We start from the raw sequence: 12,896 nt of genomic DNA on the forward strand, positions 1-12,896 counted from the left end.
AAGCAGTGGTATCAACGCAGAGTACTGTTAATTTTAACATCATATAACAATGAAAAGAAAGCTCAGATCAAAAAATGGTTCACGACTTTTCGATTTGATTTGTCCCAAAATGCGCGCAATATGCCAGCAGATTGGCAACAGATTTCCTTATTTCTTGCTAGCAATTTGGCATCTGTTATGTCCGCATTAGACTAATGATTTGCCAGCAGAGCCTGCTTACAGAATCTGAGAGCAGATTGGTAGCAGCAACCGAGCAGAATTCGCAGCATTTGGCCATTCAATTTTTTTTTTTTTTATTAATCCGTGCCTTGGATGTCCTCCAGTTTTTATATTTGTTATTCTGTCTTTGTTTGTTTGTGTCTTATGTTGTGTCGTGTGTTTCTTTTGTGTTTTCATAATAAATTATTAGTTAAAAATTCTTAAAATTTGTTACAATGTAACATATTGTATTTTAAATCCTCAAATCAAAACTCAACCTTGAAATTATAATTAAATTAAATTAAATTAAATTAAATTAAATTAAAGCTTAAAACTTAAAACCTAAAATTTGAAGTTAATTAATTCATTATCTTTCAATTTAAAACTAAAATTAAAACTTAAATTAAAATTAAAATCAAAATTGAAATTAAAATTAAAATCACAATTAAAATCATAATTAAAATTAAAATCAAAATTAAAATTAAAATTAAAATCAAACTCAAGATTAAAATTGAAATTGCTATAAAAAACCAATAACTTGAAATTACTAAAATCAGACAAATTTAAAATTAACAACTAATACCTAAAACTCAAAACACTCAATATAGAAACAATCTAATAACCAAACTGCCCAAATACAATAAACTAAAATAAAATAAAATATAATATAATATAATAAAATAAAATAAAACAAAACAAAGTAAAGCTCCCAGACAGCACAAAACATCCTCAGGATCATCCTGAATATGTCCAGGACGGTTCAGGACATTTGTAGGATGTTTTAAGATATAAATATATTTATAAAAATTTAATATGCATACCTAATTATTTTTAGTTGTGTCGGCTATTTAATATAATTTAGAAATCTTAAGTATCCCAGTCAGCCAGGTCTGTTCTAATAGATATTGCCAAGTGCTTGCTACAAATTATTGTCAGCAAAAAGGCTACAAATTTGGTACAAGAGTTGTTATTACCGATTAAGCTGGCAGATTGCCGGCAAGAATCAAGCAAAGCTTGCTAACATAACTACACAGCAAATTGGCGGCAGAAACCGAGCAAAACTTGCTGACATGACTGACATCAGATTGTCGGCAAAAACTGAGCAGGATCTAGAGTGTGCAATCTGATGGCAAATTGGCAGCAAAAACCGAACAAAATCTGCAGCTTATTACAAAGTATTATAAAATAGTTCAGTCGCTTATCGCTATGCGGCGCGTTATTCATTATCTATACCCGTATTCAAATTCTTGTCATGAGTGTATATAAAGCCTACAAAATGCTAATAATATTATAATATATATATTTCTATCAGTTCAATTTTTGACCCAATTCTTATACAGGAAATTCAGATATTGAATTGATTTTTTGCAAATCGGACAGATAATTGTTCGATTTTCACTTATTCAAACAATTTCTGTCCAAAAAGATCTTCAATTTTATAAATTAAGTTATTTGAATTTACCTACATGTTTTAACATATTAATATATGATTTTATATAATGTCTAATTATCTAATGGTCATTTTATGACCAAAACTTATCATCATTTTGTTACTTAGGGTTAAGGCTTTAAATCTATTTAAATATATACTTTTATATGAATGGCCAAAAGCTGCAGAATTTGTTCGGTTTTTGCTGACAATCTGCTATCAGATTATCTTGCGCAGATCTTGCTCGATTTTTGCCATCAATTTGACGTCAAATCATGTCAAGCTTTGCTCGGTTTTTGCCGTCAATTTGCTGTCAGGTTATGTCAACAAGCTTTGTCACCAAAACACAAGCTTAATGCGGACACAGATGGCACTGGATTTGTTACCAAGTTTTGAGCGAATTTGATGCCAATTTGGCAACAATTTGTTATCAAATTGCTTACTGGGATTATAATAAGTATTAACATCCTATAAATGTCCACTGGATAATCCCTGGATGTCTGTAGGATATATCTGCCCTGTCTATTATATTGGATGTCTTTTGGATTTCCAGAGGACATATGAATGTGCAATTAATTGTTAACATTAATTTCGTTTAATATTAATAATTGAATTTGATGCGCACATTTTCATATATCCAAAATTATCATTTATTTAATATTTCATGAGAAATGTTACTGTTCGCAACATTCCAAAAATTTTACAAACAATAGTATTCAACCGCTAGTTCGTTGGTTTACCGCTATGCGACACGCGAACTCGTATTTAAGATTTGGTCATGAGAATTATATAAAGCTTGCAAAGAGCAACTGACAGGAAATTACAAATGTAATTATTTTCTATCAGTTCAATTTTTGATGCAATCCCAACATAGGGAATTCAGATATTGGATTGTTTAGAAAATATTACACTACTCAAATCCGGGAGCCAAACCTAAAATATTCATGTATAGCACGAAAGCCTCAAATATTAAAGAGCGGTGAACTATTTTTAATATTAGATTTTTAATATTGGCAGTAAATAACAAAACATAATTTTAATTTATATTTAAATTTTAAAATTTGCTCCTTGAAACATACGAAAAATATCCCTAACATATCCTATAAAAATCCTTAGGATGTTCCACAGGATCTCCCTGGATTCTCCAGAGGTTAATATACGGCTATCATTTACTCTTCCTCAGGACATCCAGAGGAGATCTGAGGATTACAATGGGATATCCTGAGGATATCCTACATGTATGTCCTGGATACCCTTTGGACGTCCTAAGGACATCCTTGTGCTGTCTGGGAAGTAACGCGTTACTTCCCAACCCTGTATATATATATATATATATATATATATATATATATATATATATATATATATATATATATATATTTAGATTCCTTCAGGAATCTTACACAATGTATTTTTTTAACATTAATTTTTTTTACACCAATTTATTTGTTTCATTATTTTGTACATAAAAGTATTACGGTAAGATTATCGAAAACTAAATATTTTACGAGATATTTTATTTTTTATATTAATAAAATATGTCAGATTAAGATATAAAATAGCTTGAAAAATACTTATAATGAAGAAATATTTTATTACAGTGTTTTGAAAAGGTCTCGAGAAGAGTTATAAGAATATACAATAAAAAATAAAAGATTTTATTTTTAAAAAAAAGTTGACATTATTTTGAAATTATCTCTAAATTCGATCCCAAGATGAAGGTCAAGGTCATTATCAAGTGCCTCATTTTGAATCCTGCTACTTTTGTATTTCACATTTTTTCTATCCCACTCCTGAGATATTTCAGGAGTCTGGGACATTTATCTCACCCGTTTTATATAGTATTTTTCTCGACATAATCGTCATTCGAATTGAGGCACAAGCTTTTATCCTTATCAAAGTATATTGCTATCAAACTAGAATCTCAGCCAACTTAGCACTGCTTATCACATTAGGTCTTCATGTGTCTTCTTGTCTTTGAATCGCTGCATTTTTAACTACATTTTCATTCATATGAACAGTTGAAAATCATTTAGTGCAAGGTCCAGGTGTCCAGGCTGTAGAATGGATAATCAAACTCCCATTGCTCCAGAAGTTTCGATAAGGGTTTTTAGACAGATTTTTTGCATGAAAATAGAAGATTCTCATAAACGCGCATTTTTCGAAATGTGAATTTATTAATGACTTTATTTTTTATAGTTATTTACAGTTTGTAGTATCATTAAATGTTAAGCATTAATATATACAATAATATTTCTATTGTCGATATATATTTCTTATGTAGAAAAAAATAAATACATAATACTAAAATTTTATGTTTCTTCTGCTTTCAATTCTTCAATGAGCCGTTTGCGTTCCTCTGCTTTTCTTAAATTTGATAATACTTCAAATTCTGCATCTGACATTCTATATCTTACTTGCGCCTGTACAATGAAAATGTTATATAAGATTATTATCATAATATTTTAAACAATAATTTTGCTTCTATTACAGTGAATTTAACTAATACATACAAATATGTCAGGTGTAGAAGCAAAGCTGAGAGGTTTGCTTATTTCATTTTTCAAATGTGTGCCTGCAGGAGATAATTGTCCAATATTAGAATTAGCACTTGAATGTTTTTGTGGTCCATTCCATAGACCACGAAGTTTTAGTGGATTTTTGATTAATCCAATCTGTGTTAAAAGAGCTGTTTCCTGAAACAAATATTTTTATTAGAGAATTTTATTATATAAAATTATATGACATGATTGTTCTATTGAAAAACATCATACTTACTGCTGCACTTTTATCTTCAAATTCTACCATTGCTGTGCCTCTTTTTGTAGATGACACAACAAGTGCTACTATGTCTCCATACTACGAAAAAAATTGAAAATAAGTATACTTGAAAGGTAACTATAGTTTTGGAACTAAATGATTAATAATTACTTACTTTTGAAAACATTTTATATAGAACATCATAATTATATCCACCATTGGATGGATCATCTTCTTGTGTATGCCATCTAATTTTGATTATAAAACTTTTTGTATTAAATTCCTTTTTATCAAATTCCTTGCACAGATTTCGCATCCGTTGTTTTTGTATCAAAATCTCTTCTTCTAGCAGTTTTTCTCCTTCCTTTCGTAATTTTTCTATCTCCATCTATAATTAATTATATATTTTACAGATCTCTGTGTATTAATAATGTAAGAAAATATTATAATAATTTTAATGAAATTGATTACATACTTTCTTTCGTTCCTCGTCAGATTTTGCTCGCTTAAAAGCCTCCTCTCGAGCTTCTAAATCATCTTTTAATTTTCTTCTCTTGGCATCAAATTCTCTATTACGTTCCTTTACTCGTTTTTTTGCAGCGATAGTTTCATCATATGCCGCCTTGTTTTATAACAAAACATTTTAATAAATTAGATTAGTTACAAAACTTTCTTGAAGTCTAAGAACAAATATGTTTAATGATGTTGATAATACAAAGGCTATTTGGAAATCAACTTCTGATAGGATTGCAAAATAAAATAAAAAACAGGAAAAACATTTCATTATACACAAAAGTTACTTCTATATATACGTTACTTTTCTGGGTAATCATTATCCAAATTGAGACATTTGTCGTAATGTGGCACAAGCTTTTACTCTTATCAAAGTACATTGCCGCCAAACTAGAATCTTAGCCAACTCTTAACACCACTCATCATATCAGCTCTTCATTGTCCTCGAATCGCTGCATTCTTAGCTACATTTTCATGTGAATAAATGAAAGCCACTATGTGCAAGGTCCAGACTGCAGGATGAATGATCGAATTCCTATTGCATTGCTCTAAAAGTTCCAATGGAGATTTTTCATTCACATAAAAGTATGGCTAAGAACACAGCAATTCAAAGGTAACAAGGAATTAATGAACAATGCTAAGATTCCAATTTGGTGCCACCATACTTTGATGAGGGCATACAAAAACTTATGCCACAATACAAGTATCTCACTTTGAATGATGATTATGTTGAAAAAAGTTATATATATATATATATATATATATATATATATATATATATATATATAACTTTTTTACATATAATAAAATATTTTTCCTCTTCCTTGTTTTCTTTTGTAAAACTACTAGAGATTGATATCCGCGAATAACCCCCATAATAAATTTTAAAGAAATGTTACTCACTCTAGCTTTATTATCAGATAACAATTTTATTGCTTCTGATAGCTTGTAAAATTCTGCTACTGCTGCCCGATTATGAGGATTTTTATCGGGATGGCAAGTTAATGATTTTTTTCGATATGCCTTTTTAATCTGAAAATGAGAATAAGTAATTACATATAATTTAATATATAATACACTGTGTTGATAAGTATAAAAAAAACTACTAGTATAAATATATATTAGATAGTTTAATAATTTGATATATATGATTTATAAGAGTACAATGTATTTTACTCCGTTACAATATATATATTTCTAAATAAAGCAAATTACCTCTGCAAATGTAGCATGAGGCTCTACACCAAGCAACTCGTAGAGATCCATCGTAGAAATCTTTGTCGGTGACACGGTGACAGTAGCAGAGAGAAGCCTGAGAGAGGCAATGTCGGCGATTTTCGTGAGTCGCTTTTTCTAGGCTAGGCCGTAGAGCAGCGCCGTGCATCCACTTTTAGAAATTGGAAACACTTACCCACATTCACTTTTCGGTACTGTCGATCAAATCTCCTATGGTTCATGTCCGTGCTACATCCATTTTTCTATACTGTCGGTCATTTGGTTCATATCTGTGATACATCCACTTTTCGATCTTTTCGATAGTGGTAGTATACTGATTGCTTGACAAAGAGAGGTGTTGACGCCGTCCTTGTCTCTCTTTCATCGCGTATATGTGTAGTATCTATGAAAGCACACACAGATATGTTGAGCGCATGGATGCGATCGTTGAGAGATAAATCTAGATAAGGAGCGACAATCGCGTGCTGTCCTTGTTCCTCTAAGAAAAAGCGTCCCACGAAAATCGCCGGCATTGCCTCTCTCAGGCTTCTCTCTGCTAATAATTTAATATTAAGTGACGCGATTGCGCCGCGATACCAAGTACATAAAAATACAAACAATTTTGCCTATGTTAGGGGCGTCAATATTTTGCCTATGTTTAGGGGCTACGGCGCTACCAAGTAGCTTATCCAGAACTTTAGGTTTAGTAAACTTTGAATTAAGATATTTCAATAACTAAAGCTCTAATGAAAAATCAACAGCACTTTCCTGATATAATATTATACAAGCTTTCGATTGTGATTAGTTTGAATAAGATTTGTGCAATCAATCCTGAGAAATGATAATCATATACAAGATTTGTGATACTTTCGGTCTTATGATTTTTCAGGTTCAGATTCAAATTGTCAGACTATATGCACATATACTCGCAAGCGATTTTATCCCTCAAGGTACATTCACAATGTTTGCATAAATTTACAATGTTTATTGAATGTCGGTATGTATTCATACATTGTTTACGTATGACGGATTTGTTGTAATTCGTATGACGAGATTAAAATGAAAACAACGGTGCGAAGCGCTTAGTATACAGAGTGGTCCTCGTAACGGTCGCCACGATTTTTAAAGCACTTACAATAATCTGACATAAAAAAGTTTCAAACAAAAGTTGTGTGGCTTCAAGGGGGCCATAAGATGGTGACAATGATTTGATCTTGGAAAATCATTTGAAAGTCATGTGAAGGTCAACTTTAAAATCTTAAATGGAAACCCCCATTTTTTATTTAGTATTCTTGTAGCTGACATCGAGAGCTTTCCAAAACACTATAATAAAGTATTTTTTTATTAAGTACTTTTTGAGTTATTTTATATTTTTATCTGACATCTTTTGATATAAAAAATTAAATATCTCATAAAATAGTTAGTTTTTGATAATCTTACCGTAATACTTTTATGTACAGAATAATGAGACAAATCGATTTTTTTAAATTTTCGGATATAATTGAAGCGATAATATATAATTTGTATGACTCTTAGTGTATATATATATATATCGTTATTGAAGTAATGGACACTAATGGATTTCATAATAATTAAATTTCAGATCAGATTTTTCTTTCTATGATGTGTCTAGGTTTTTTATTCTAGGATAGTATTTGTTTACCAGCACACGCTACTACAACGAAAGAAAGAGAAAGGGGGTTTTAATATAGGCTTCTGTATTTAAGTATAGTAAGAGACAACATACTTACAATCAAGTCAGTATGTTTGAGGCAGTTCAACACCGAGGAATATTAGTATTGATTCATTAATTTACTGTAACAGTATACATTTTTAGCATCTCTTATAAACAAAAAAAAAATACCCATCTAAAACTTTTAAATAAAGTTATTATTTTATATTTATATAGATAAATATCTATAAAAGGTGACATTTCACCGATTTCTTTTATTTTGATATATGTTATAAAGGGTGAACTTCTGAGTAACTTTTATTTAATTATGTGAAAGTTGCATGTAGTTTCCAAGATATATCACTGTAATGTATCCCCAATTTTGAGGACATATAATTCTAAAACTTTATAAAAATGGACTCAATGACCTTGACTTTGACAGATATTGTCAAGATTACTATCCTGAGTATCTTTCAAAAGGTTTTAAGCGTCGCTCGTTGTTTATTAAAAAGTTATTAACAAAAAAATTATTAATTATTATTAGCCATTATTTCGATAACGAAGTATTTTTCGTCTAATATTCATATAGGAACATTTGTTCATATTTTTATCCAGGAAAACGTTCACGAAGTTTTAAAACATACTTGTGACTCATCCTGTATAATACAAAAAAATATAAATAATATATAATATAAACAAATATATAAATATAAATACCATATGTAGTATAATTTTATTAGAACAAATCTACTTCCAAATTTGTATTTCTTTGATAGAATTACAAATTTTTTATAATTAAATAGTAAATAAATATTTTTTTTTCTGTATAGAAAACTTAAAACTTATTTTATAAATTGCTTTAAATTAAAATTTTTTTCTTTATTATTGTATAACAAAAACTATCGAACTGCAGTACGCCACGACGTTCGCAAGGAGGAAAAGGAAGAAACAAGCAGATGGATACAATAATATACATATATTGCCATAATCTGGCGACAAACACGCCATCTGTCAAAATCGTGAAACCTTAATTTTTACTTTATATCTCTAACAAATATAAATCTAGATATAAATAATTTAATATAAATAACCTTTATATTTATATACATTTATATAAATATAAATAAATATTAAATAAAAATATAATAACATATATATTGATCCAGAAAAATATATATAATCGAGATATATAATAAAAGATTAATAATTAATACCATATCTAACGATTACCATTTAGTATATTTCATTTAAAAATCTTTGATAATCGGAGGGTACAATAATAACAATCGGAAAAGGAAGATGGAAATAAAGAGACGGTTGATTATCTCGAGTTTAGTGAAAGTACTTCAAACTTGGCTTACGTGCTCAACTTCCCCGAGTATATTACGAGGCAAACTCTTACCAGCAGACTCAGTATCATCTTCACCATTCTTCAACTTCCTGACCCGATCTCTATTTGATTGAATAGATCTGATCGGTGTGCAGTGTACATTTTAGGTTTTCAATCAGGACAATAATTATATCTTAAAATATTTCTAATAATCTTGCCTGCAGCAAAATGCAGTAAATAGCACGATTTTTCACAAAGTGTGTGTTTGGAAATCTGCAGGAAAATTTATTGTGTGTTTTTAAGGTATGCGTTGTCTTCGATGTCCTGTCTTTGTTATTTTGTTTATTTATTTTTATAACGTAATATTATATATATAACAGTGTTTTTTATATAATAATATTATTTTTTATTTAATAATATCATATTATATTTATGTATTAATTTTATTTGGTCATCTTATTTATCTTTTCATATAAAGCATCATTAAATAGTTCCAAGAAAAAATAAAAAAAAATTACATACATTTATTTAGATGTACCTATATTGCAAAATTATGATATGTATCAGATAGTTTTTTATAGCTGCAAAACGCTTTATGAAAAAAAATGTATATACATGTATACATTGTGTGTGTGTGTGTGTGTGTGTGTGTGTGTGTGTGTGTGTGTGTGTGTGTGTGTGTGTGTGTGTGTGTAACTGTGCAGTAAAACTATTTATTTATGCGGCAACATACTATGAATCAATATTTCTCATTAACCTTTCTTCAAAATTATTTTTGTACAACAATATAATTATATACTGTATAATTACGGTTTTGCGATGAAATGTGAATGAAACTTTTATGTTTTAAAGAGGAAATATTTTATGTATTCAATTTTTGTATACATTTAAGATTATTTTTTAAACGAAAATATATATCTCTTTTATTCTAATAAAAATTTTTTGGAGCCATACACAAGATAAAATCAACAATATATATAGTATTCTTTTATAAGTAAAAAAAAAATTAGAATTAAAGATTTTAGATATTTATAACAGATACATTAACAAAATATATTTGTTTATGCTTATAATTTTACGAATCCATCATTTAATGTAAGTTTTTGAATAATACACAACTGTTACATAATGAAAACATAATGAAAACTTTCGCAGATGCAATTCTGTCAATATCGACATATAATGCCTCGAAGCAATACAATAACTATGATAATTAATGATTTCATTAAAATAGATTTAAAAAATGTAGACGTAATCAAGATTATATTAACGGGACTCTTGCGCAGATTTTAATTTTAAAATTATATATTTTAATACACCATATAAGTTAATATAACAAAACATTACGTAAACAGTTATGCCACTGAGAGATGAAACATTCGATTATATTGCAAAGGCATTCATCAAGATTCAATGTAATTCTTTGATTTTCTTCGATTACGCGTCCATGTAGATGTGTTCTCTCTTACTGTAGTAATAACATCACGTTCACATAAAATCTCAATCGCGAGAAAGCGAAAGTGTTCGCGAAGAATCTAGGCAATGCGAACAACCTGATGGATGATTTGATACAGGCGCGAATTTGACGCTTGCGTTATTTAATGTGATTTAACAACAAAAAATCAAATAGTTCATCCTCTCGCGCGAAAGGCAATTTAAATTTGCTTTTATTTTGAATCACAATAAAGAAATCTTGAGCCTATATCAAAATTAAACTTTAAATTATGTAAATATATATTTCTTCGTTATTCTCAATTTTCAAAATAAACCTAAAATATGCTTTCTTTAAAATAAAACTTTAATATTTATATAATTATTTTAATATGATACTCTTGCAGATTAAACTTTTTTACATTCTTACTACCAGTCTATCGTATTCTTAATGTATTTTTTCCACTTTATTCTAACTTTACACAGTAACGCTTTCTATATTGATGTTGTTTCAATGTATGTATATCTGAATAAGCTTACCATAATTATCAAACGTCGTTGACAACGACAGAGAGTCTATGACTGGGAATGGAGTGGATTTTGTCACATACTTGCTCCTTTCTACATTTTTATTATTGCTATATAATGTACTTTTATTTTTATGAATTTTGTCATAAACAAAACTTACCCTGCACATAACTATAAAATAAAATAAAATTACATACTATCCTTTTTGAACACAATATTACAAAATATTATCAAACTGCAAAGTTAATATGAGTTCAACTATATTAAACGTAAACTTTGCGAAATTAAATTAAAGTTTAAATATTAAAAGAAGCATAATTTGAAAAAATTTGTATAAAACCGGGTAGGCGGGTCAAACCGGGTACCTCTGTTTTTTCGTAATAAATGCTGCTAATCTATGGCTAGTTGTAAATTGATGCCATTATTATTTTAAAACAAACCGTATCCCTGTGCACACGATATTTTTTTTTTAATAAAAGTTCAAAGTATTTAGCCCATAAAAGATCAATATCGAGGCAAGAATCGAGTCGTCGTGCATTTTTTCTATATAGAGCATCTGTTTTGGTAAGTGCATTGCTGTACATATTAGAGAGTATATCATATTAGTTTTGATCGGTACTTTGTACGCCGGAATATGTAACCGTCGTATTTGTTACTTCTGTTGGGGCAAAACCAGGTACTCATATAATAAAAAAAGAAAGAACTTGTTATCTTGATCTTGTGTCCCTACAGAAAGCAACTGGAAACAAAAACTAACGCTCAAAGAAAGAAACCACTAAAAAAAAGGTTTTTGAGATCCCTAAAGTTAAAAAGTTAAATAAGGAAATCTTGCAGCAATGTCGAACAAAAGGATATCTTTATTTTTATCAATAGAATACATCTTTATATTGTATTTTGCTTAAAATAAATCTAGATTTTGTAATTACATAATGTTTTGCATATTTTCAAATGGATACCGTGTTCGATCCTACCGGTAGGACAAAACTTTGACTTCTCCACAAAATCTTGTTATTCTTGGTAACTAAAATTTTTTTTTTTTCAACAACTAACCTTATTTTTTCATAATTTAAAGTTCACTAAAGACTACTAACGGTCGGCAAATTTTTTTTTACTCTCAGATTTTTTATAGGAAAACAAATCCAAAAAAGTATCCTACTTTCCCCTACTCTGAAAACTTTGATTATGTAAGATGTAAGTAATTGATGCTTATGCAACGGTTGTAAAATCTCACAATTTTACTTTTTTTACATCCGTGAAATGGTACGTTTAGGAATTCTTAAATGCATTAATTCGAGTAAAACGAATAGAGAGATATATTTTTAACGATCTTTGCTTTACTTGATTTTCTTTCTTCGATAGCCTTTTCAGCCATTTTTTGTATAGAAAAAATTCTTCGATATAGTGATTGTAAAGCACAAATAAGTAGTAGAATAAAAATAATTATAAATAAATTTTTTTTGTAATGTAAGACAGATGCAAGGCTTGCGATTGTTAAGCATTCATCAGAATGACGTCACAATTTTGGGTTGCGCGTCATTTGGTGACATATAATTCTAATATATATATATGTAATAATCATCTAAAGTCTAAAGGCTTTACTTGTTTTATTCTAAAAAATATCCAAAGAAATCTAACAACATGTAGAACAAAATTAAATACATTTTTGCTCGTTTTACATATCATATTAATGATAATAATAATAATAAATTTTTATTGAATACAATATACAGGGTGTCTCTTAAAAACCGTCCATTAACAATAATTACATACAATTTTTCCTTATCAAAAAATGAATCGGAAAGTCCTGAATCATTTTTTTC

General features: G+C 28.8%; 1 protein-coding gene across 1 annotated transcript; it reads right to left on the reverse strand.

The window, feature by feature from the left end:
- Positions 1–3,804: 3,804 nt before the first annotated feature.
- On the reverse strand, positions 3,805–6,324 carry LOC138932415 (dnaJ homolog subfamily C member 17). The gene is made up of 7 exons (XM_070294262.1): positions 6,116–6,324; positions 5,804–5,932; positions 4,863–5,009; positions 4,563–4,775; positions 4,406–4,486; positions 4,141–4,323; positions 3,805–4,050 (listed from the first exon to the last, which is right to left on the reverse strand). The coding sequence occupies exons 1-7, from the start codon at positions 6,164–6,166 to the stop codon at positions 3,940–3,942; spliced, it is 915 nt and encodes a 304-aa protein (XP_070150363.1). The 5' UTR covers positions 6,167–6,324; the 3' UTR covers positions 3,805–3,939.
- Positions 6,325–12,896: the final 6,572 nt, after the last annotated feature.

This window comes from Polyergus mexicanus, unplaced genomic scaffold, assembly GCF_030449975.1.
Source record: "Polyergus mexicanus isolate NDT 795.1 unplaced genomic scaffold, iyPolMexi1.0 SCAF_4, whole genome shotgun sequence".
Classification (NCBI taxonomy): Eukaryota; Metazoa; Arthropoda; class Insecta; order Hymenoptera; family Formicidae; genus Polyergus; species Polyergus mexicanus.

What these genes read in the sequence shown, in the direction of transcription:
- LOC138932415 (XM_070294262.1), bottom strand. Translation starts at nt 6,166, where the DNA reads ATGGATCTCTACGAGTTGCTTGGTGTAGAGCCTCATGCTACATTTGCA. An exon ending in TATCTGATAATAAAGCTAGA is followed by an intron (nt 5,010 to 5,803) that starts GTGAGTAACATT and finishes TTATAAAACAAG; the next exon opens with GCGGCATATGATGAAACTAT. An exon ending in CTTCTACACCTGACATATTT is followed by an intron (nt 4,051 to 4,140) that starts GTATGTATTAGT and finishes TTCATTGTACAG; the next exon opens with GCGCAAGTAAGATATAGAAT.